This window comes from Crocodylus porosus, unplaced genomic scaffold, assembly GCF_001723895.1.
Source record: "Crocodylus porosus isolate Cpor-Errol unplaced genomic scaffold, CroPor_comp1, whole genome shotgun sequence".
In the NCBI taxonomy this organism is placed as follows: Eukaryota; Metazoa; Chordata; order Crocodylia; family Crocodylidae; genus Crocodylus; species Crocodylus porosus.
This window is the reverse complement of record NW_017728931.1, coordinates 61,524,759-61,547,932: the sequence shown is the minus strand read 5'-3', so window position 1 is coordinate 61,547,932 and position 23,174 is coordinate 61,524,759. Positions and strand designations below refer to the sequence as shown.

General features: G+C 44.1%; 1 protein-coding gene across 4 annotated transcripts in view; it reads right to left on the bottom strand.

Annotated features, from left to right (window-relative positions):
• LOC109316846 (putative RNA-binding protein Luc7-like 2) overlaps positions 1-23,174 on the bottom strand; it is a 54,112-nt gene that overhangs the window by 13,734 nt on the left and 17,204 nt on the right. For 3 of the 4 annotated variants that reach the window (XM_019545218.1, XM_019545217.1, XM_019545220.1), the window contains 6 exons: positions 11,635-11,733; positions 10,113-10,223; positions 8,975-9,118; positions 7,355-7,531; positions 3,021-3,112; positions 862-891 (listed from right to left, as the gene is read on the bottom strand). In XM_019545218.1, the coding sequence (XP_019400763.1) occupies positions 862-891; positions 3,021-3,112; positions 7,355-7,531; positions 8,975-9,118; positions 10,113-10,223; positions 11,635-11,733 (653 nt within the window). Of the gene's footprint in view, positions 1-861; positions 892-3,020; positions 3,113-7,354; positions 7,532-8,974; positions 9,119-10,112; positions 10,224-11,634; positions 11,734-13,220; positions 13,302-23,174 lie in introns of those variants that run through there. The other variant, XM_019545219.1, reaches the window with a different exon arrangement.

The window sequence follows — 23,174 nt, the reverse complement described above, 5'->3', positions numbered from 1 at the left end:
ACAGTCACCCTAATGCTTTACCAAAATAATTATTTTGTGTTCTATACATAGTAGCCTGTCTGTCCAGAGACCACTCTCTAATTTCCAGTTACAACATATTTTTATTGTAGATCAACCCAAAGAAGAGGGAGAACCATTTAAGAAATCTGTTTCCTTTGTGATTAAGCACACATGGCTAAGTGGGGGAGCATGGTTAGAGTTTTGTCACTTCTCCCCCACAACTCCCCTAAAAAAAAAAAAATTCAAAAAAATCGCCCATTTGACCAAGTTGCCAGTTCAATGGACAGATACCGTTACAGCATGTTGGTGGCAGTTATGAATAGATACTTAGCCTCTGGCAGCTGTTGTATACTTGCATTTGCTTAACTAGAAAATGCAATGCATTAATCTGATGTACTTACTACTGAAGTTTTAAAGTAAGAGACTTTAAACTGACTACTACAATGAGAGTATATTGCATGCTTTCAACACTGATCTCATTTATATATACACACTACTGCACAGTCAACTGTAGCATTCCTCATGGGTAAACAAGGTACTTGGGACTTCTGAATCTAAATGCATGAGCTGCTTAGGCTAAAGAACTTAGACCATGAGGTAGTGGCTGATTTAACCTTTTGCATGTGTTCCAACCACTACCAGAAGACAAAAAACCCCCCAAACACTTCACCGCAGCTATGTGTTGTGTAAGTAGTGCAGTATGTTGGTGAGGAGCATAAAAGCGGAGAAGGATGGCAATACAATAAGATTCTCTGTCCCTAAAGGAAGACAAAGCAGTCTAATCATGTTTCATAATGAGATTTATAAAAGGATCTAGCAGCTTGGCTTTACTAGCAATGCAGATTCCTGCAGATTACACACCTTTTAGCTTGCTTGCTATGGGATCTGGACCTAAAAACAAATTAGAAAATTAGATCAGCTTGCATGTCACAAACAAGGACATTTCCAGTTAAAGTGTTGGTCAATACTCACTTTATCCCACATCCAAGGCAACTTCGAATTTAAGATGACTCCCCACCACCCCATCCAGATGATGTACCAGGGGTAGGCAATGTTTTTTGGCCTGAGAGCTGAAAAACTCACAACGTCTACCTTGTAAGGTGCCAGAGTGCCAGCACACGAGAAAAACAAAACTGGGGTGGGCGGTATATGGCAGGATGCACTGAATATTAATATAGTTAATAATCATAAGTGTTTCTTTTTATAGACATTTTGCAATTTTTTTTTTCACGGTAAATACCAAGTTTTCTAAAAATTCGAAAGTTGGTGAGAAACAAAACTTCATAGGGGGGAAAGAGAGAGCAAAGAGAGAAGGAAGGAGGGAGAGGCAGAAGGAGAGGGAAAGAGAGAGAGGTGCAGGGGGGAGGCACCCCAGGTAGGCTGGCCTGGCCAGGCCCTTAAGAAGGTGGCAGCCAGAGGAAAGAAGGGGCCAGGAGAGGCATGGGGACTGCCCCAGAGCTCTGCAAACTCAGGCCACAGTGGAGGCACCCAGTGGCACCCAAGGCGGGGGCCTGGCTTAGGTCGGCCTGCACAGCTCCTTGGAGATGGGGTGCAGCTGCCATGCCTGAGAGAGGATGCTGGCTGGCCAGGGCAAAATGCTGGGCTTGGGGGCTCCCGGCTTGACCCATGCACGCTGGGCACAGCGCGAGTGGGGCAGAGTTCCCCAGGCCGTGGCAGGAGCCCCTGGGGCTCTGGGAACAGATTTGCAATGCTTGCCCTGGCCCTTTATGGGGAGCTGCAGGTGGGTAAGCCCAGGGCCTGGGCAGGCTGGGTCAGCCATGGCAGCTGTTCCCAGAAGCTCCTGCAACCAGGCCCTTGCACTGGGGGCAGCTCCACCCTGCTTGTGCTGTGCCCGATGTTCAGGGAGGCCAAACCTCGAGCCCCACCAAGCCCAGCGTCCTGCCCTGGCCAGGCAGTGTCCCCCCAAACAGCTGTGCAGGCCGGGACAGACCACACCTTGGGTGCCACTCAGCACCCTGCCAGTCCACCATGGCCCCAGCCTGGGAGCAGCCCTTGCTTCCTGCCTGGCCCCTGCCTTCCTAAGGCCCAGTTGGGCCAGCCTGCTCATCCAGGGGCCTGGCTGAGCTGGGGGATGCAGCCCAGGGGCAGGGGGTAGGGTCAGCAGAAAAGAGACAGCTTCTCTGCCTGTGTTCTTCTGATTTTACCCCTGGTGCCTTCTGTGGTGCTGGAGAGCACAGTGCAGCAACTTAAAAAAAAATTAAAACAATTTCCTCACCCACCTCTTGGCATGCTGGGGAAAGTGTCTCTGCGTGCCACTAATGGCACGCGTGCTGGGGGTTGCTGACCCTTGTGCTATATGTAGAAAACTTATAATTTGGAGGGTTGTCTTATATTTGTCCCCACCACCACTACAGCAGGGAAAGCAGTGGCAGGAAGACAAACAGCCTGGCCATCCTTTCCCAGCCTTGCCTTCCCCTCCCCTTCCCCCAATGCCTACCCCCACCCTTTGGTGCCCGTCTGTGTCCTTCTCAGTGCTTACGCCTTCTAGCATCTGCTCTCCCCTCTCTGCTTGTTCAAAATATGTCCCAGGTTCCAGCCCTGCTTCACTTGGGGCCTGGAGCACATGCTGGCTCTGGCCCCCACTTAACTCACAGCAACAGTTGCAGTGGAGGCAGCTCCAGCCCTGGGGCTGGAGCTAGAGCTGTGGCCAGTGCTGCTGCTGTTGGGACAGGGTTCAACTGAGTGCAAGCGTCAGCAGCAGTTGGGGGTGGGGGAAGGGGAAAGAGAGAGAGGAATAAGCAGCACAGAGCAGAGATAATGGGGTCAGGGATGATGCAAGGTCATGGCCATAGCAGTTGCCTGATCCCTGCTGCTTTGTACTGTAATCCAAAATGACCACCAACCCCCACCATCAAAAGAAAGGAGAAGAAAAAAACTAACTCATCTTGGATTCAAGTAAAGATTATATACTGAGAAAGTGTACTGACACAGAATTTAGGCTTAACAAGTTTCTAAAATGGCTATTAAATTATTCAGGCAAAAATAAAGCAGATTTCTACCTCCTCAGCTTCTCTCTTTCCTCTCTTTCCCTCTCCTCTCTCCGTTTCAGACGTTCCTGATTTCTTTTTTCTTGTTTATCAGCCACAATCCTCTTAAAAAACAACAAAAAAAAGTTACATTCATAATCTTATATTCCAAGACCTTCAGGGGGAATGTGTTATAAAAATAACTTGGACAGACAACAGTCAGTTTTTTCCTTTTGTCCTCAGCACTTGTCATGCCTCATTTTCTCCTCAGTATGGTATCTGGGAATAACTTTGTTAAAAGAATGATAGTTACTGCAAGAGAACTACAGAGAAGAGGAGAGTATTACACCAAGACCTGAAGGAAGTAAGTTTATCCAAATCACCGTTTCTCATGAAATGAAGAGCAAATGCAGTCAGGTCAAAACTTTAATGTGCAAATTTGCAGATGAGTCAAACCATATTCTGGTTAGCAGCCGGCAAATCAGAAAAAACAGAGGTAGGAATTTAATAAACTCTTTCTATTTATACTGGAGCGTAATTTCCTATTCTTGTTAAGTCTCTGGCTGATGCCTGGCTCTAAAGCTCCTTGCCTCTGAAGTGCAAGCATGGCAATTATAGGCCTCAGACTCATCTGTACCATGACAAAATGCTGAGGAACTTGCACTACTACAAAACTTAGAGCATTATAGGGGAATATACACATTTAAAGCCCCCTGGTTGGAGAACTAAAGTTAACCACAGTATACTCTCTGAGGAGGGAGCTGGCCCAGAGGAAGTTAGGGCAGAGCTGAAGTCAGGACTGCAAGAGAGTGAGACAGGGGAAAAGAGTCCTGTGGAGAAGGAACTAGGGACCCCACATAAGGAGGCTCTGCTAACGTTCCTGAAGGAATGGGGCCTGAGATGGGAACGGTGACAAGGGCAGAGCATTATGGAACGAGAACAGCTGAGATGCCAGCTGGAAGAATTACTCCGACCTCGAGAGGAGGGGGAGAGTGTCCAAGTTCCCACAGGAGGTGAAGTGTCTCTCGTACCTGGCGGAGATGCAACACGACCGGCCAGGGGTCCAACACAGCAAGGGCCTAAGAGAGGCCGGAGGAAAAGGGAATGAGTGGAGCCCAGTGGAAAAGGAGGTACCAAGGGGCAGGAGACAAAAAGTAGAAAGCCATTGCCGAGAGGGGACGCAAGGCAGGAGAAAAGGCCTGAGATTTATGTTAACGGCATCCCCAGGCTCATTGGGTGGCACTTGTTGCAGGCTGTCCTTGAAGAGAAAGTAGGAAGGGTAGCCTACGTGAAGATCCATAAGGGGCCCTGGGGAGAATCTATGGGGCGAGGAAAAATAGAGTTCTGGAGGAAGGAGGATGCTCAGAAAGCCTTAGATCAGCAGTGGGAGATCTGGGGAAGAATCCAAGATCTCCAAGGGTCTATGGAGGGGCGACGGCCCCCACGATGGCTTCAGAGAGGAAGGCCAGGGGAGGTGGGGGCAGACCAAAGAAGAAAAGGAAGAAACCCCCAGGGGGAGGCCTGGTCTGTGATGGTCAAGGCAGGTGTTGTACCAGGGTCTGCTAATGTGGGGGGACTGCCTGTGGCGGGGCAAATTCTAAGAAATCCCACAGGTGGCGCCCTCGGTAAAAGGGGAGCAGGAGGCGCCTTAAAACCTCTGCCAGCGTAGGTTGGAGACGACCGTGGAAGAAAGACCCGAGCTGCAGAAGATGGACGCGCAGGCGTGAGTGAAGAACGAGAGTGAAGACTCGGCTCGGTGAGTGAGAGCTGAAGAGGGGGAGGTGTGTAGCAGGGCTATTGAGTTGCCCGCTACTGAAGATAGGGAATGGCTTAGCTGCCAGTTAGTAAGGCAGCAGGTGTTAGTTGTTGGGAGCTGATTAGATTAGCTGACCGCCAGGGGGCGAGGCTTGGCCTTCATAAGGAAGGGAAGGCTGAGGCCAGACAATTCCCCTCTGGCAGCCGCAGGAGCAGGAGCTTTGTGAACTGAGCTGAGCAGCCCGAGTCAGTGGTTGCAGCCTGACCACTCTGACTGGCTGCAGTGATGCAGGGGTAAAGAGAACCCTGATGGAGGTACAAGAGAGAGCCAGCATTGAATGGAGCGGGCATTATGAGCTTGGGGGCTTATGATGCGTTATAGCCGGCTGGCTTCTAGTTTTGTGGAGTTGTGAGTATTACACCGGAGGACCAGGCGAGGCTGTAGGGGTGGAGGAGGCCTCAGCAGGAGCTCCCCAGTAAGGTGGGGGAGTTCCTGGCACCACGGAGGGTGCTGCGTTGTGGGGTTGTCCCAACCCCAGCCCACTGGGGCAACTTCAGGAAGAGTCTAGTAGAGGCGGAAGCCCAGTAGGGTGTGGGCCCAGGCAGGTGGGTCTAAGCAGTGGGGGTGTCCCGACCCCAGCCCAGCGTGGGCATTACTGGGACAGGCCCCAATTGGAAGTCCCAATTGGGAAGAGCCCCAGTGGGGTGTAGGCCCGAGTCAGGCATAGAAGGCCCGAGTGCGGGCAGCGAGCGCAAGGGGAGCGAGCAAGGGCCCCAGTGGGGGCATAGAAGGCCCAGTGCGGGCAGCGGAGAGCAAGAGGCGCGATCACAGGCCCCAGTGCGGGCGGAGAGTGTGAGGAGCGCGAGCAAAGGCCCCAGTGCGGGCAGAGGCTCGAGTGCGGGCATAGAGACCGCGGGGAGCGCGGGACGCAGGTCAGGACGCGAGTGGCTGCGGAATATAAGGGAGGCAGGCCCGAGTGGGGCGCTGCCTGTGAGATACGAAGCCCGGGAGGGGGCGCGTGTATTGAGCTGGCCCTGGGAGAGGACCAGCACCGGGACTCGGAGAAAATCCTGGCATAGTAAGATAAGCCCCGTTCCAAGAAGGGTAGGAAGACAGCCTCCTTAACTGAACTAATAAGATCAAAGATGTGGCGGGCGAGACGGAGGATGTGTTAAAGACCGAGACTTGGCAGGCAAGGGCACTAGGGGAGGTCACAGCACCCCTAGGGGCCGTCCTGCCACAAGGGGGTTACTCCTTTGTTCCCTCAAAATCCAGGGCACTTGGTCAGTGAGCCCACTCACTGACAACTTGCCTCTTTCCTGCTGGACATCGATTCAGGAGGCAGTCTACCTCTCACAGAGGGGCCTCACCCTGCTGTCTTAATAAATAGGGTGGCTGTGGGCTGACATCTTGCCACCCTCCCTAGGACTGTTGTTACACTTGTCACCAGGGCTTTCATAACAGCAGCGGCAGGCTTCTCTGTTTCCATGGCAGTGGCAGCAGGATCCCAGCAGTGGACTCTGACAGCTTACCCAGGTGAGCAAAGCTGCAGCCCCAGGTCCTGGCTGGGCTGCAGCTCTGCTCCTGGTGGGCTGTTAGGGAGACAGCTGCTCTTCCCTTCTCCCCTGCCTTGGAGGGGAAAAGGGAGTGGGGGAGGGACAGCAGAGCACTGTGGGATACTGAGGGTCCAAGACCTCTTATAGCGTTACACTAAGTGGACACACACTGCATGTGGTGCTATGAAATTTGGCACTACAGAGAAGTTCCCAGTTCAACTGTCAACACTCAGCAACAAAACAGGAACATTTCTGTAGTGCCGGAGCCACTTTTGTATCACTAGTGAAGGTGTGCACAAATGTATTCTAACCTTTCGGAGTGCTACAAGGACATATATAGTACTACAGATATAATGTGTCTATGGCCATAATCAGAAAGGATGCTTACTTGAGCTCCCATAGTTTGGTATCTCTTTTTCAATTTATTAACATTCTTTTCAAAATGTGGACACCAGAACCAGGCACTGGTTGTTGACAGCAAAAAATTAAATAAATATTGCTTTCCTAATTTACTAGATATGGGATCAGCAACCTTTCAACAACAGTGAAATGAATTAGCAGAGTGTAGTTCTAAAGCAGGCTGCCACATCCCTGGCTTGGCAGGCTAGGTAACAACTCTATGCGTCGCAGGTTGCCCACTTCCTGCACTAGATCATTCCTTACTACTATATCCAAGAATTATAATTCCCTCTGTCATTGTATCACACTAGAAACTTATGTTCAGTTTGTTAGCCATGATCATTCCTACTTTTTTTTTTCTGTCACTGCTTTTCAGGTTACAGTTCCCAAGTCTGTGACCCTATATTTTTAACTTCAAGTAGCATGACCTTGCATTTGGCTGAATTAAAACATTGCTCAAATGAATTCAGATCACCAGGTTACTCTGAACCATCTCTCTCTATTAATACTCCATCAATCCAGAATACCTCAAATTTTAAATGTACAAATTGAACACAAGAACAAAATGCATGTATGTGTACACACACAAAGTATAAATTTCCATCAAAATCTCTGGGTAAGTAATCAAGTAAAGAAAAACAGTAAGCCTAATTTACCCTGAGCTCCTCAAGTTTCTCTCTTATTTCAATAAATCCTAAGTGAAGTTTTCCTCCAAAGTGGTCAGCAAGTCGCCTGTCGTTATCATGGAGACCCAGGTAGGCAGAACACACTTCACAGACCCGGAGCTTCTGCTGCTGAAAGCTAGATGCAGGCATAGAGTTCCTGTATACTTCCTGGAGAAAGAGACATTTGGAAAGCAAGAACTTATTAGAAGTAACATGTATGATAATCAATCAGATTCAGTCATTCTTGGTTTTGAAGGAAGGGTGACATTTAAAATGATGTAAAACTTGTTTGGCCATTTGAGTATCTGAATACAGATAGCCGAGACAGCAAAACCATGCTTATACTACTGTATAAAAAGGATCCAGTTTTCTAAACTAGAAGATGAAATACAATTTCAAGTGTTCCCCCTTGAAGACTCTGCTACTTGATTGTTCCAGCCAAAAAACAAATTTGACTTGTCTGAACTGCAAGTATATTGAGGAGGGGGGTCAGGAGGGGACACAGCGCGGGGGGGGCAGGGGAGGTCTCACATCTTGCTGGGGTCATTTGACCCCAGTATTCTTTCCTGCCATGGCAGGGGGTCGGACTAGATGATCTGCTCAGGTCCCTTCCGACCCTAGAAACTATGAAACTATGAGGTATAAACAATAAAAAGAATGTGTCCTTTATTGAAGCATTTCAGGCAGTAACTATTAGTAAATACTAAAGACTCATTACTAGGGGTCCACCTAAATTGCAGAGGAAGGCGGGGGAATTGCCAGTTTTCACAGGTTGACTGAAGCCTAAAGCTTTAATTCTGTGGTCATGTCGCTGGGGCCCTGCCCCCCACCCCTCAGCAAGGCCTTGGGTGGCGAGGCCCCACCCCTTAACACTGGCAGGCAGAGGAGGCCCAGTGCAGGAGAGGGATAAGGGGGCAACCACCATCTTTTCTGCTGCCCTTCTGGCACCTTGCCCGCCAGTGACTTCCCCTCCCAGCAGCAAGGATAGCTGGCTCCCGCTGGGAAACTTGCATTTTGTTTTTAGTAGGTGCTTTTTTGTTGTTGATCTTACAGATAGTCCCCAACTTTGTCGTTTCTCAGAAACTGAATTAAGTAAGCCCCTACACATCAGTAGAAAAAAAATATTTTAACAGTACAAAACTATATATCTATTGATCTATGGCTGTTTTTTGATATATAAAATTGATGGGAATACAACAGATACCTCCAAAAGCTCCACTGAACTGACAGAACAGCAGTGGAAAATTCTTGTTACTGAGGCAGCAAAGTTAAGATAGCTTTATAATCAATTGCCACCAACTTGCACTCAAAATTTAGAAAATGCTAGTTGATACGTCAATATATAGCACAGGGCTGCTGCTATATTATCTCTGTGTCCAAAAATAGGCTAAATGATTGTCTAAATAAAAACTTCAGTCAAAAACATACCAAACCATTTCCATTTTTGCCATTAAGAACAGTTTCAAACCTTTAAAATTAAAAAAAAACAAAACGCTGAGGGATCTGAACCAGCCTACTTGGAGAATGTGGTTTATTTTATCCTGCCTCTACTCCAAAGAACTATTTGGAATGTGAAAGGTCAAAGAATTCATGTAAATGAAACAAAATTACCTCTGCTTCTCTCTTCTTGGCCCGGGCTTTCTCCACTTCATCCATTACTTTCTGAGACTCTTCCACATTTCCATCAGCTCCAAGCTGTTCGACTTTGGCAAGAAGCTTCCCAATCTCTTCATTCAATTCATGCACTCGCTCAGCCTTGGAAAGAACAAAAGCAGCTCAATACAAGCAGTGATTTTTGGGTATGGGTTTTGTTCAGAGTGTGCTTTTTGGAACTACTGATGCTTAACATTCAGAAACCATTGCTGCATGAAACAAACTAAGTCAATGGAAACATGCGTGAAGACTGGACACTTCTGGATATAAACAGAAACAAATGGCATTTCCCAAATCAAACTGAAGGAAAAGCAACCATGCCTCCATGAGTATTCTCCAAGCAGAAGACCCCTCAGCATATGTACCTACCAGTTAGATTTTTCAAATTGTGGCTTAATTCAAGAGTCACCTCTGGGAGTTTTGTGATTAATGTATGATGGGAAAACTTGCCTGGTTGTAAAAGAGCTGTATGTGCATTCTACTTACTTTATTCAGGGTTATAATTCTGCTTCCAAAGTATAATTTTGTTCAGCAACTTAGAATAATGCAAAAATCACATGGTCATTGTTCTCCCATGAGCACATTTGCAAAGTAAATGTTTTATATAGGCTTTGCTTCAATGCATGCATGCACACTGGAAGGAGGCCTGAATTTTACAGTTACACAAACTAGAACCAACAGCAAGAAACACTATATTTTCTTCACAGCTTAACTTTTCAGTAACAGCTAGGATGATTTATCACAACTTTACAGTATGCTTTGCCACAAGGCTGGAAATTTCCTGAAGGAAAAACAGACTAACCAGTCCTTTTTCCCTTGTACTTCCACCTCATTTTAGGACCAGATCTGGAGACAGTTGAACTAAATCTTATTTCACCTACACATACAGGTCTGTTAAAGCCTAACATTGCTTTCTTATATGTAATTTCTATTTTCACCACTGGATTCAGCCTCATTTGGATTTCAACCTAAGTACACTTGAGTTAAAAAGAAATGGTTTCTTACTGATTAATAAAACACTCCTTTTCATAAGTATCTCTCCTAAGTACTCCTGCAGTGCTTTGTATAATAGCAGAAACCAGTTATAAATGCTTACCTTAGCTGCAACTTCAGCACTGATCTCTTCCTGGGTTTCTGCTAATCTCTTCTTAGCAACTTCAGTTCTTCTGTCACAGTCTGCAATAAATGACTGCAGGTGATCCATTGCCTAGAACAACAATCAAAAGACTATCACTTACAGAAAGAACATGCATTTTTATTAGACTAAAAACAGTGACTATTAATAAGAATTTGAAAAAAAGGGTTAGTTTTACAGAAGTTTTGCTCTCTGGACCAATCTGTTTTTAAGCTGCCACTCTGCCTTCTGCCCGACTTCAAACTAACACAGCTAACTATGTCTCTCTAAACAGCCTAGTTTCCTTCAACTACTACATAGTACTTCAATCGCTTTGTTATGTGACATAAACATTATGCCTGTAAACTTGTAAGAAGCTTGTAATTTATTATATATTTCTGCTTCCCATGCAAGTCAATAGTGACACTTTAAAACAAGCCAGTGTTATATTTAGAATAAAGATCCAAAGTATGAGAATAGTAAGTTATCTGACAAAGAAAGAAAAAGGAAAGAAATGCCATTATAGGCTACTAAAATTATGAAAGGTGTGACATTCACATGTTAGCCAACACATGCTAATGAACACGTTAAAATCCGAATCTACACAAACCTATAGCTAAAGAGTGCACGTGGAAATTCTAAAGTAAATTCCATGTGGGCTCTCCTTACGAGGAAAAATGGAAGCATTTTAAAACAGTGAAAAATTATAGAGGGGAAACCTCATATTTATCTCATGCAATCTATATATGAAAATTACATCTGTCTTGGCTTCACATGTGGATTGGTCAACATGAGTTAAAGACCATGCATTACTAATTCAAAGCACTGTGGACTGGACGATGGCATGCTAAATGTTAGCCAAGGAATACATTCTGTCTTCTGCAAACAGGATAAAACGTAAAAGACTTCTCAAACCATGCATTTGTGTTTAGCCATTTGTCTACTTAGTGGGAGAATGTTAACAGCTTAACACAGTGGTACTCAACCTTTTTAGACTAAAGGCATCCCTTGGAAAATGTCAGCTCTTAGGTTTTCATTCATATTTTGACTACAGAATAATAATACAGAAACATTTCTGTTGCAAAAAGCTCAGAACACCACAACAGGTCTTATGTATATGTATATATATTTATTTAAATACTATGGATTTTTAGTTGAAATCATTGGGTTTATCTTCTGAATAATGCTTGCACACCTAACAGCACTAACATTGTGTGGCACCCTTGCTAAGAATCATTGGCTTAGCCCCACAAACAATCCTCAGCATTATCTAGCCTAGCACACCAGATTGGATACTCAGATACTACAAGAGAAGGGCATGTAAATGCCTAATCAGTCATATAGGTGTCTTTCAGGATCCCTCAATCTCTAAACTAATTTTAATAAATTTACTGGCAAGATTTATGATCTTTTAGTACAAAGAACAATGCTGTTGAGTAGCTCTTCCATTATAAGCATATAACTAATGTTAGCAAGAATAGTATAATTAAAGACAAAAACATACATCAAGTTCAAAGAAGAAGTCTTGTTCTTTAGACGCGATTTCATAATCTGCTCTTAATGCCAGGTCATGTACCTTCAGACACTCTCCAAGGTCCATTCTCTGCAAATAGACAGCAAATGGTCATGGAAGAGAGAAAAACATTTTCATTTTATGCAACATAAATATTACTCCAAGTGGAGTTTGCATAACTCTTCTTCGCTTGTCAAATATTGCGGAGCAAGTGGTGAAGCACAAACTGCGATTTGTTTTACTTAAGACAAAGTTATTTCAATATTTGTCAGTGTATTCATTCCATAAATTACTTTTAAGGAGTTTTTTTTCTGAGGGCTGGGCTGAGTAGCAGGACTAGAGTTTTCTTTAATTGATGCACAGAACTTTAACCATTTTGTTATGTGACATATGTAATAAATTACAGATTTAATGCTTATTTCTGCTTCCCATGCAAGTCAATACCAACAGACTTTAATCAAGCCAGCGTTATATTTAGGATAAAGATCCAAATATGAGAACGATGAGTTCTCAGATAAAGCAGCAAAGAGATTCTTTAAAAATAAATTCCAACACATTTGATTAGAACATTAGGAAGTGCCTGCCTTGCAGCGTCAGAGAATACTACACAGTGAATTAAGGGCACTGTTGTAATTTAGCTAGCCACAATTTCAACCAGTTAAAGGACTGACCTTGGATTTAAAAGTAAATTTACTCCAATTTAATTTGTGTACAAGACTTTACATCAGATTTTGGTGACAAGGCAATCAATATAAAATACTTACATAAAATCTAAAATATGATCAATCTAAGTGTTAAAAGTAAATAAACTCATACATTAGTAAACCTGAAATCTTACTAATACAAACACACAAATATTAGGTTATAAAAAGAACTGCAAGTTATGCTTTAAATTAGTACATTAAGTAACATTCTCTTGCCCCCCAAAGCATCATGGAATTAATGTGATGTTTGCTGCCATCACTATATTCACTCTGCTTCTTTTTTACCCCTTCCTCCACCTTTTGCTCATCTTATCTATTTATTCAGAGTACAAGCTCTTTTGGGAAAGAAGCATCTAAAATTCTGTAGTTGTACTGTACTATTCACGATTAGGTCTTAGATACCACTATAATAAACAGGAGGAAGAGGACAAACAAACTTTGGGACAACAGAAAATTCATATTTAAGACTCCTGTGCCAAGTTCTAAACACATAAGTGAAATCTGGAAACAGGACTCTAAAACTGGTAAGCAGATGATGCAGTAGGAGCCAAGGGGAAGTCAGCCAGTTTCATAAGCAGTAGGCTCCATTTGGTGTTCAAGTCCAAAGATGTGGTTAATATTGGTCTATTCATCACCCTCAAGTACTAAACAGGTTCTTGGCAAACTGATCAAGTTCTTCAATACTTGGAAGCATCAAGACTTGGTAGTGCTTGTTATCATCACTAAGTCTTCTGTACATGTTCAGGATTTCCTAGATTCCACAAGTTAACACTGATTTGCTTAGCTTGGGCATTTGACTACATGTAAGTCTAGCACTTGGAATGGAATTGGAAGATAGAAGAGAAAGTTACTTTCATCATAGTAGGCCTCTGCCTTATGTGATTTGAGGCTAGGACTTCTCCTTCCTATAAGGATAGGGAATACATGTTGGTTATCCATTTTTGGAAGTGAAAAATGACGGCACAGTAATTCTATATGGCTCTTCATAAGATCCAGCCATTATATAACTACTGAACATTTAATGGAATTAAATCATTTTAACACTTCTCTACTCATGTCATGTCTTCTAAACAGATCAGCTATGTTCTTAGAAGTCCAAATGATTTACAAAGGAGCCATATTGGGTAAAAACATGAAAAGAGAATGACTAGATCAGGAGAAATCTTTGGCTGAATTAGATTGCCATTTATAGATTATCTGAAGTAAAATGCAGTAGCTTGCAGGGGACAAAGAAATACATCTTTATTTCTGCCCCATTTGTTACATCTCTTACTGCAAGTTTGATCTAAGCTGTCTTGGTTACTGAAGGCCAGCATGTAAGTACAGAATATATTAACAGAGAAATAGCCAGGCCTTTTAGCATCTGACGTGGGTGGGAGGTGGGGGAAAGAAAAGGAATCTTACTTGCCATAGTAGCACGGGTTCAGGCTGCTGTCACTGGGGGATATCCCAGGGGGCTGGGCTGTGCCTCCCATGACAAAGTTCCCAAGGTAGGGTGGAAGTATTATTTCTTCACCCTAGATATAGTGTTAAACACGGGGCTGCTCCTGCTGTGACAAAGACTTCTGGTGGGAGAAGCCATACCCATGCTCCCTTTAAGTCAGTGCCAGGGGCTGGTATGCTGCTTACCCTACCATGGTTATGCTTTTGCGTATTAACAGTTGAGACTGTCATACCACTCTGAGGCTTTTAAATGGCATAGGATATAAAAAATCTAAATAAATACATAATAAAGATATCTATATCATCACAAAGCCCTTCCTTAAGGGACAAATAATTTTATTTTTTTTTAAACAATTAACAATCCTGCCACCCATGTTCAAGCCTTTCTTTTTGGCAATGTCTTGAGTCCCAAGATTTCCTAAATTAAAGTTAACCAACTTTAGACAAGAACTCACATGCAGACTACTGCAGGCATGTGCAGGTTAGATCTGCAAATCTTACAAATTATGTAGAGGTTGGCATACTGCTTACTCTGGCAGAGTTTACTACCATGTACATTTAAATGAGGTCATTACAGTAAATAAGGAACTATGGATAGCAATGAATTCAGCATGCTAAACGGCATCTCTTTCAAGCACATCAAATGCAACTATATGGTTAAATGAATAATGTCTTTATGAAGTCAGAACAGATGAGGGAAAATGGATGGGAATTAATTCAAACAATACTGAAATTATAAGGGTACGATGGGAGAACAGCTGCAAGCTGACTATGCACACATATGCAGGTGATTCACAATCTTAGCACTGAATCTAATACAGTTCAACTTCAGGAAGCTTAAAAAGAAGTTACAACTAAATAGGCCTGTCCCTAGAATCCAGTTAGAGTGAGAGTATATTAGATACATAATGTATTACTGTTGTTTGTCCCTTTATCTCTGAGACAAAGCATTATGTGGGGCTGGAAAGGGACTACTCAGAAGCTGCAAGCCATGCAAAATGAAGACAGACTTATATTAAAGCCAAGGATAATACAACCATATACAGCATGAATACTGCCATGAGTAGCACAGGCTCCTGTCAAGTTTGAGAAGAGTAGTTTTTTATTCTGACTTTAGAACTATAACATTTTCCCTTAGGAAAAAAGAGACTATGTTTCAAGAATATCTGGAGCATATCAACAGATTGTGGAAATTAGGCCATGAAGGCAGCTGTCAGATGATTCTTTTAGAGAACTGCTAAAAATATCACCGATCTATTTATTATAAAACAATGCCTCTAAATGTTGTTTCGGCATGGTGAGTTACACTCTTCCTCTTAATTCCCAGATTCATGACACATGAAACCTGAGGAAAAAAACAGGAGATAACATCAGCCTCAGCAAGTGGAGGCTGAGGGGGGATTTGGTGGCTGCCTACAAACTCATTAGGGGAGATCAGCAACAAATTAGGAAGGGCCCTATTCCCCACAGCAGCACCTGGGGTGACGAGGAACAATGGCCAGAAGCTGCTGGAGAACAGGTTCAGGTTAGAGATTTGGAGGCCCTATTTCACTGTTAGGGTGGCTAGGATCTGGAATCAACTTCCTAGGGAAGTGGTCCTCACTCTTACTCTGGGTAAATTCAAAAAGAGGTTGGATGAAAACCTGTCTGGGGTTGTGTGATCCCAGCGCGTGCTCCTGCCAGTGGCAGGGGGTGTCAGACTAGATGAACTGTTCAGGTCTCTTCTGACCCCTAACTACTATGAAACCATGAAACAAACATTTAGTTTATTTTCTAAATGTTATTCCCTTTCCCAAGGTTTCATCAGGCAATGACATCAAGGAAGAAGTATGAAGCTATATGCTTAGCAGGACTGTTGTTCACTCATCTGCTAGCACACAGAATGATTTGAGATTTGGAGCCAGTGGGTGAGCTATGGCATTCTGAGGCTACCAAAGGAGGGATTTCTAGTGGCAGCCAGCAGTCACTTTCACCACCAACCCACTAGAGCAGGGGTGGGCAACCCCCGGCATAGGTGTCAGATTGTGGCACATTTTGCTTGGCACACATGCCTCTGGGTAGATGGCGGGGAAGGGGCCAGCACTGGGCCCCTTGTAGCTCCCCCAACATCCACCCCTAGCACATCAACATCTTACAGGTTGGAAGTGGTGGGTGTTTTTGGCACTCTGCCCAAAAATGTTGCCGACCCTGCACTAGAGTGAGCACTTGCCTATTTCTGGCAGCTCCACTAAAGCAGCTGTACTACCAAAGCATGAGATACACTCTGGGAAGGCACTGAACTTCTCAGCAGACTACAGCAGCCAGCTGAAGTCACAGTCTTGGCACCTCTTTAACTGAATGCCAGATAGTAGTAGAAACCCTTACTCCACTCAGAACTGAAATCACTCTGCTGACAGAGATAAGGGTCCTCAGCTGGCACAGAGGCACTCTGAGATGTACTCACTCAGTTTGGCTGGCAAAACAAATTTTGTCAGCAAAAATGTACATACCAGAGTCTTGCTTAACTTGCCAAAATGAAAGAAGATAAGGCTTAAAGTGAGCTTGAGTTTTGAGGTCTTATGTTTCTAGAGCATTCTGAAGAATGGGGAAGGGCTGGGGTCTTTTAGTTTTACATGTGCATTAGCACACTTTTCCTAAGGTGCATTAAATTTAGTACCTCCAATATGAGCTACTAAATTAATGCGCAGCAGGCTGCCCTAATGTGCAGTTGTGCACGTGCACACTTTTTAGGTGACAATGCGCAGTAACCTATTTTACTGTTTATTAGAGAAACACATAGTTGTGTGGGTTTTTTTTGTTTTTTTTTTTGTTTTTTGTTTTTTTACACAAACACCTCTTTAATGCAGAGTAAAACAGGTTACTGTGCATTAAAGCGTACATACAGACACATCCACAGTTATCTTTCAGACTGGATGAAAAATTAGGTTGAAGTATGGAGGAGTCTGTTTACACATACCTTTGTAATCTGGTGAAGTAACCCCCATCAGATTAGAGAGAGCAATTACAAATTTTGAGCATTTTTGTGGAAAAATAACTTTATAACAAAAATAAATTATGATAAATCTAAAATAATGTCTTGCGGAAGCTGTTTGATGAAATATCCAAGGAAGGCAGGCTGGAATGAAATTTGAAGTTGTTAAACCCTATAGGTACTTGGGTGTGATGTTTACAGCTTTTCCATCATGGAAACACCACATTCAGTCGGTTAAAATTAAGGCAACCCAATCAGCAGTGGCTATAAAGAAATTTTATGATACCACAACAGGATGATTAGAGATGTACTGAAAAATTTGAAGCCATGGAAAAATGTTTTCCCCTCATTTTTTGTTGGGTTTTTTTTCCTGGAAAAAAAATAGAAGACTTGGGAAAAATGAAATATATGCAATACTTGTTTTCTTAACACCCCTTGCAGCTCTAAATGTACTTTGCTACTTTAAGAATATAAATGTATTATGTATAACTTGGTTTGCTCAGAACATGATCATGTTTGGTATATTTACTGAATTTAAAAGTATAGTTTATTTAGGCAAGAATTACAAATTTACTAATTGAATTCACTTTGAAACATTTTTAATTTTTGTTACAAGTGGAGCTACAAGCTGCTGAACTCTAAGGAACCTAGCATCTCTTAGTTTTTGCCAGTTTATGAGAAGCAGGCAAAAATTAAAAGTTGAAAACAGAAGAAACCATCAACATTATAGTCAAACAAAGAAAGTTATTATGCATTCTGGACTTAGTCTCTTCCATAGTGTCAAGCACATACAGAAAGAGAGCTGAGAAAAAAAAAGGCAGAAAACCCCTGACTCATTGAATACAAATTTTGCTATATGAAACTTTGTCTAATCAGTCTCATTTTCTGAGCTATCACTATCAGCAGTTTTTGCTTCTTCTGATCCTTCATATTTAACACCTTCATGGACTTCTGAAAACTGAAGGTTTCCCCTGATTGAGACAAGCTTCTCTACTCTTTCACATGTTAGTTCATTTCTCAATTTGGTGCATTTCCAAACATAGACCAGTTTCTTTCACATTCTGCAGAAGATGGAAGAATCTGAAGCAGGTGAGAAGCAAGGAGTCAGAGGCTGTATAGTTCAAAGGTCTTGCCACCATGTTGCAGGAGGAATATGCTTGGCAGTTGCAGACTGCATTCCTGGACCAAAGACCTGAAGATGTTCTGTATTCTGCAACATTTGAAAAGTACCTTTTCAACATCAAGTCCTAAGTATGTTGCTTGTTTTGTAATCCAGTCAAATGCAGTAGCAGTGCTATCATCATCACTAACGTTTCTGCCTTTGAATCTTGGATCCAAGAGATTTGCAGCAGCATGAATTGATTGGCAACAAAATTCTTCCCGTCTGTTAATAAAGTCTTTCACTTTTCTTTCTTCTGTACTTGTAAGTGGAGATAAAATCAACTGCTTTTGAGAACTGAAGTGTATCTGGACCATTTGGTAAGGAATGTCTGACAAAAGTGCAGTTTGATTCAGATGCAGTGATTGCTGAAGAAATTGGCTTTGCAATCTTTAGGGAGTTCTGCAGCTGAACTCAGAAGACATCCTCATCAAGTACAGTATTCCTTACACTTCTGGGTAGTTTAAGACCCTCAATTATTACTGTTTCTTGAACAGCTTTGTTTTTTAGTAAACTTTCAAATGAGATCACCACTCCACCCCATCTAGTTTTGCTACAGTTTGTCACTATTTTATTCTTTACATTCTTTTCTTCCTGCTTCTTCTTAAAGACTGCAGCTATAATACAAATAGCTTTTACATGTTTTATAACTTCTTTTGCTCTTCTATAGATCTTTTGCTGTGTCCAACTTCACAAGGTCATTAAGAAGCAAGTTTAGCCCATGGGATGCACATCCGATTGCAGTTATATGTGGATATTTATCTTTTATCATCTCCCATGCTGCTTTCACGTTACTTGCACTGTCAGTCAGCAAAGCAAATACTTTACCACTCCCAATCTTATGTAGAACTTCACATATTTTACTACTGATATACTCTGCAGTATGTCTGTTTTCTCATTTCAATGTTTCTGTAAAAAACTGGTTGAGGTGTTATCACAATGTTTGATTCCTTCTTCCCGCACATTTGTCCATCCATCTGTAAGTACTGCAAGACACAAGGCTTCATTGATTTTTCCCTGCAGATTGCATTACACATTCATATTCTGACTCTAAAAGAAGTTTGCTCAAAGAATGTCTGCTGGGCAAACGTTATGATGGTCTTAGTAATTTAAAGGACTCCTGCTAGTACACATTTTCAGTTACTGGCAATGGTGTCCCAGAAGAATATATTGCTCTTGCAAGAACTTGGTCATTTTTTTCCTGATCTTCAGGTGTCATGTTGTCTACAAATTAAGCTATTGAGAGTCTTTTGTATACAGTTGTTGGTTGCAATATTTGGTTACCTGAGAATGTTTATTGGGCACCCCTTTGTGATGCTGATGTTATAAAAGCAGCAGCAGCAGGAGGATTTCTGGATTGAGAACACTGAAAAGAGCTACTTGCACTTTCACCATCACGATCTACTTCCTCCTCACTTACACCCAAGAAGGATTTTTTAATGTCAGGGAAACTTGTTACATACAAGAATGTGTTTGGCCATCCTAGTATCATTTGGAAACGCGTATTTCATTTGACGTTATTTGCAAATCAGATTTTTTTTCCTCAGACTAAGTTGCAGTGTGGAAATGCTTCCATATGCTAGAAGTTGGTTGTACCACTTTGCTGAGGGAGAAAAAAGAAAAATGTAATTTAGTGGCTAGCTTGCATATATAAACACTAAGCTACAGCATGTAGAAATTTAGTCATGATGGAGGAGAGGCCTCCTCAGAGTTAACTGTGAACAATTTCCCTGCCTTGCAGACCTCATCTCACTGCTGAGGTTGGGTGATTTGTCACAAAACATCAGATTAGTAGGAATTCAATTATGAATTACATAGGTTATGAAAATATACCAATGCAGCTAAAATATAGTTGAATAAACTGAATTCAGAGAAATGTAAACTCTTACCTTTCAAGACAGTATACTTTCTTTCAATTTCTTTGTGCTGCTTCTGTACTTCTGTGGATCTCAAGATCACAGGGCCAGAAGGCGGCAGGTTCTTCCAGCTCTAGAACCTTTAGATTTACTTTGTCTCCTCTCCTGAGGCTTTTAAGCAAGAGGGCAATAAGCTCCTTGTTTCTAATCTTTACAGGAATGAACAGATGCTGCTGCTGGTGTCCACACCCAGTCCTTTGACGCTTAGTCAGGAGGACAGGAGGAGACCACCAACCTGTAGATCAAAAATCAACAACAGAGGAAGTGCACAAGCAAAGGCGGCACTGAATCCTTCTTCCTTCTTTTGTGAAAATGGCAGTGCCCCCTGGGGGCAGAAATGCATCTTGCTCTTGCATTTGAGAGTTGTACCGTACTGCTTGCCCTTAGCATACAGCAGAAGTAGGCAACATTTTTTAGCCGGAGTGCTGAAAACCCCCGCAATGCCTATCTTGGAAGGTGCCGGAGTGCCAGCATGCCAGAAAAACAAAATGAGGGCAGGGGGTACATGGCAGGATGCCCTGCTTGTGCCCCTTGCCCCCCACCCAAAGCCCCCGCCCCCCAGCGTGGGCTCTGTGGCTGTCAGCAGCTACCCAGAATTTGGGCAGGCTGCAAACATCTGTTGCCTCCGCACTGCGGCTCCAGCTGCCTCCCAGCCCCAGACCCGACCCCGGGCTCTGAGGAGGCAGCAGATACCAGCAGTGCTCCCCGTTGTGCTGCCCTCACCGCTTCTGCAAAGCAGCGTTGGAACCCAGTGCGGCAGGGCACAGTGGCAGGCACAGAAAGCTGCCTGCTCTGAGCTCCCTGTTGCCCTGCCACACTTTCTGTGAGCATGCTAGCAGCGTGGGCAGCAGCGCAGGGTTGTTCCCCTCACTGCTGCCCCTGCCTACAGGGGAAGTGTGGCAGGGCAGCGGGAAGCTCAAGAGCAGGCAGCTTTCTGCACCCCCCACTGTGCCTTGCCGTGCTGGGTTCCAATGCTGCTTTGCAGAAGCGGTGAGGGCAGCACAGCTGGAAACACTGCTGGTACGTGCTGTCTCCCCGGAGCTTGGTCTGGGAGGCACCTGGGACTGGGGCACAGCAGCAGCAGATATTTGCAGCTGGGCTTTCATGGGAGCAGCCCAGGCTCCGTGGCCATCAGCGGCTACCCAGAGCCAGGGCCAGCTGCAGCCAAGAGGCTACAAATAGCTGTTTGCCTTTCTGCCCTGGCCCTGGGCAGGCAGCAGGTGCCAGCACAGTGCCCTTTTGGGGCTGGGGAGGCAGTAGTAGTCTCCCGGCTGCAGGCGGTCCCAGCTCTGGGTAGCTGCTGGAGCCTGGGCTGCTCCCAGCAGGGTTTGCAGTGTCCCAGTTGCCTGCTGGGAGCAGCCCAGGCTCTCTTCCAGCTGGCAGCAGCTATCCAGAGCTGGGGCCAGCTGCAGCTGAGAGGCTGCAAACAGCTGCCGCCTCCCTGGCCCCAGTGAGTGCTGAGGAAAATGGCCTCATGTGCTATGCTTGGCACATGTGCTGGGGGTTGCCACCCCTGGCGTATAGGAATTGTAATGATCTGATACTGTAGATAGTCTTACATAAAAGTCTTCCTATTACACAGTTATTAGAAAACATTTTTGTGGACTAAAGGGTAGCAATATATGAACACTTTATCTTAAACATTTTATTCATCATTCTAAAAGAAAATATTTCATAAGGTTTTTTTTTTAATTTTTCCAAAAATTTTCAATTTTTCAGAACAAAACAAAAGAAGTCCTTGGAAAAAATGGGGACAAAAAAAAATTTCTGCCCCTGAATTTTACTGCTTTTTTTCCAAGCCTTCACAAGTCCAAGCTCCCATATTAGCATATAAAGTCAAAGTTGCATCTCAGATCCTTTATGGTGCTGAAGTATGGGGCTATGCTGTCAACAATGATGTAGACAACTCTCAGAATAAGTTTACCTGGGCTCTTTTGGGTCTTTCTCCTTCAACTCCTGCATCCTTGATGGGATTAGATTCCATTTTAACTAATATAATCATCAAAATGGCAGGATTGTGGTTTAAAATCCTGCCTCTTCCATTGTCTCACTTGCTCAAACAACCAGAGTGCTCCAACAGAGTTCCAAACCGGAGGCAGCAGTGCAGCAGTGGCCCCATTATGGCGGGGATGGGGCGGGGACAGAGTGGGGGTGGCAGAGTGCTGCCATGATGGTGAGGTTGGGGCAGGGATGGAGCAGAGAGGCCAGTGGTGCTGGCCTCGCCTCCTACCTGCCCGGCAGTCCCCGCTGTCACGGTGGGGGCATCCCCACTACCCCACTTTGCTTCCAAGGAGCAGGGCTGCAAAAGGGGGGAGGGAGGGGGAGGAAGAGGAGAAAGGACAAGGCCAGTGCTGCTAGCATTGACCCCACCCCCCAGCTGTCATGGCAGTGCCATCCCACAGCAGGGCCAGAGCAGGGGGGCAAGTGGCACTAGCCTCACACCCCACCGCAGCCCTGCTCCTTGGAGTCAGAGGGGGAAGGAGAAGGAGCAAGAGGCCTGTACCTGATATTGGGGGGTGGGGGGGTGGGGATAATGGAGGAGGAACAGGGCCGGATGAGAAGCGGTGGCAGGGCCAGATGCGAGACTCCATCGTTGCCTCCTCAACACCCCCCCCACCCAAAAACAATGACACAGAAACAGGAGCAGCTGGGCGAGCTGCGGAGGGGGGCAGCCATAGGCAGAGTGGCAGCACTCCGTTATTATTATGTTTGTATTTCTATTATTTTTGTTTAAATTTATATTACGGTTCGATGTCTGTTATGTTGTTTTTGGGAGCGTGGCTTTCAGCCAGAACTCTTAATAAACTGAACTGAATCCGGTGAAGTTACAAATGGGCTTTGTAAATGAACCCTGAATAGAAAAAGTCCAACTACTAAGAATCCATTACATTTTCTTTGTTGTTAAAAGAAAACAAGTCCTCCAAGTCAGCTGCACAACTTATTTTTCCATTTTTTCTTCTTTGCTTTTCATCCATTGGAGCTAGACCTACATTTTTAGAAGCTACTAAGAAGGATAGACCAGAACTTTGAATTACTGATCTTGACAGAGAATGTCAAGATTAGTAAAATAGGACCAAAATAGGGATGCGGAAGAGTCCTGTGATAAACAGCCACGAAAGGTACTAAGTGCACTCTTTTGGGCATGGTAAAGGTAAACTGGATCAGTCAGCATGGCTAACTGGTATCTGCATTCCATACAAGGTGCCAGGTACATTGCTCACCAGCTCCACCAATTTCAGTACTTCTGTCTTCCAACTAGGGTACCATTAGCTCCTATGTTGCTTGAATTATCCAGGAATGTTTTCTGGAAGGTCGAAGCACAGAAAACTTGTGAGAAA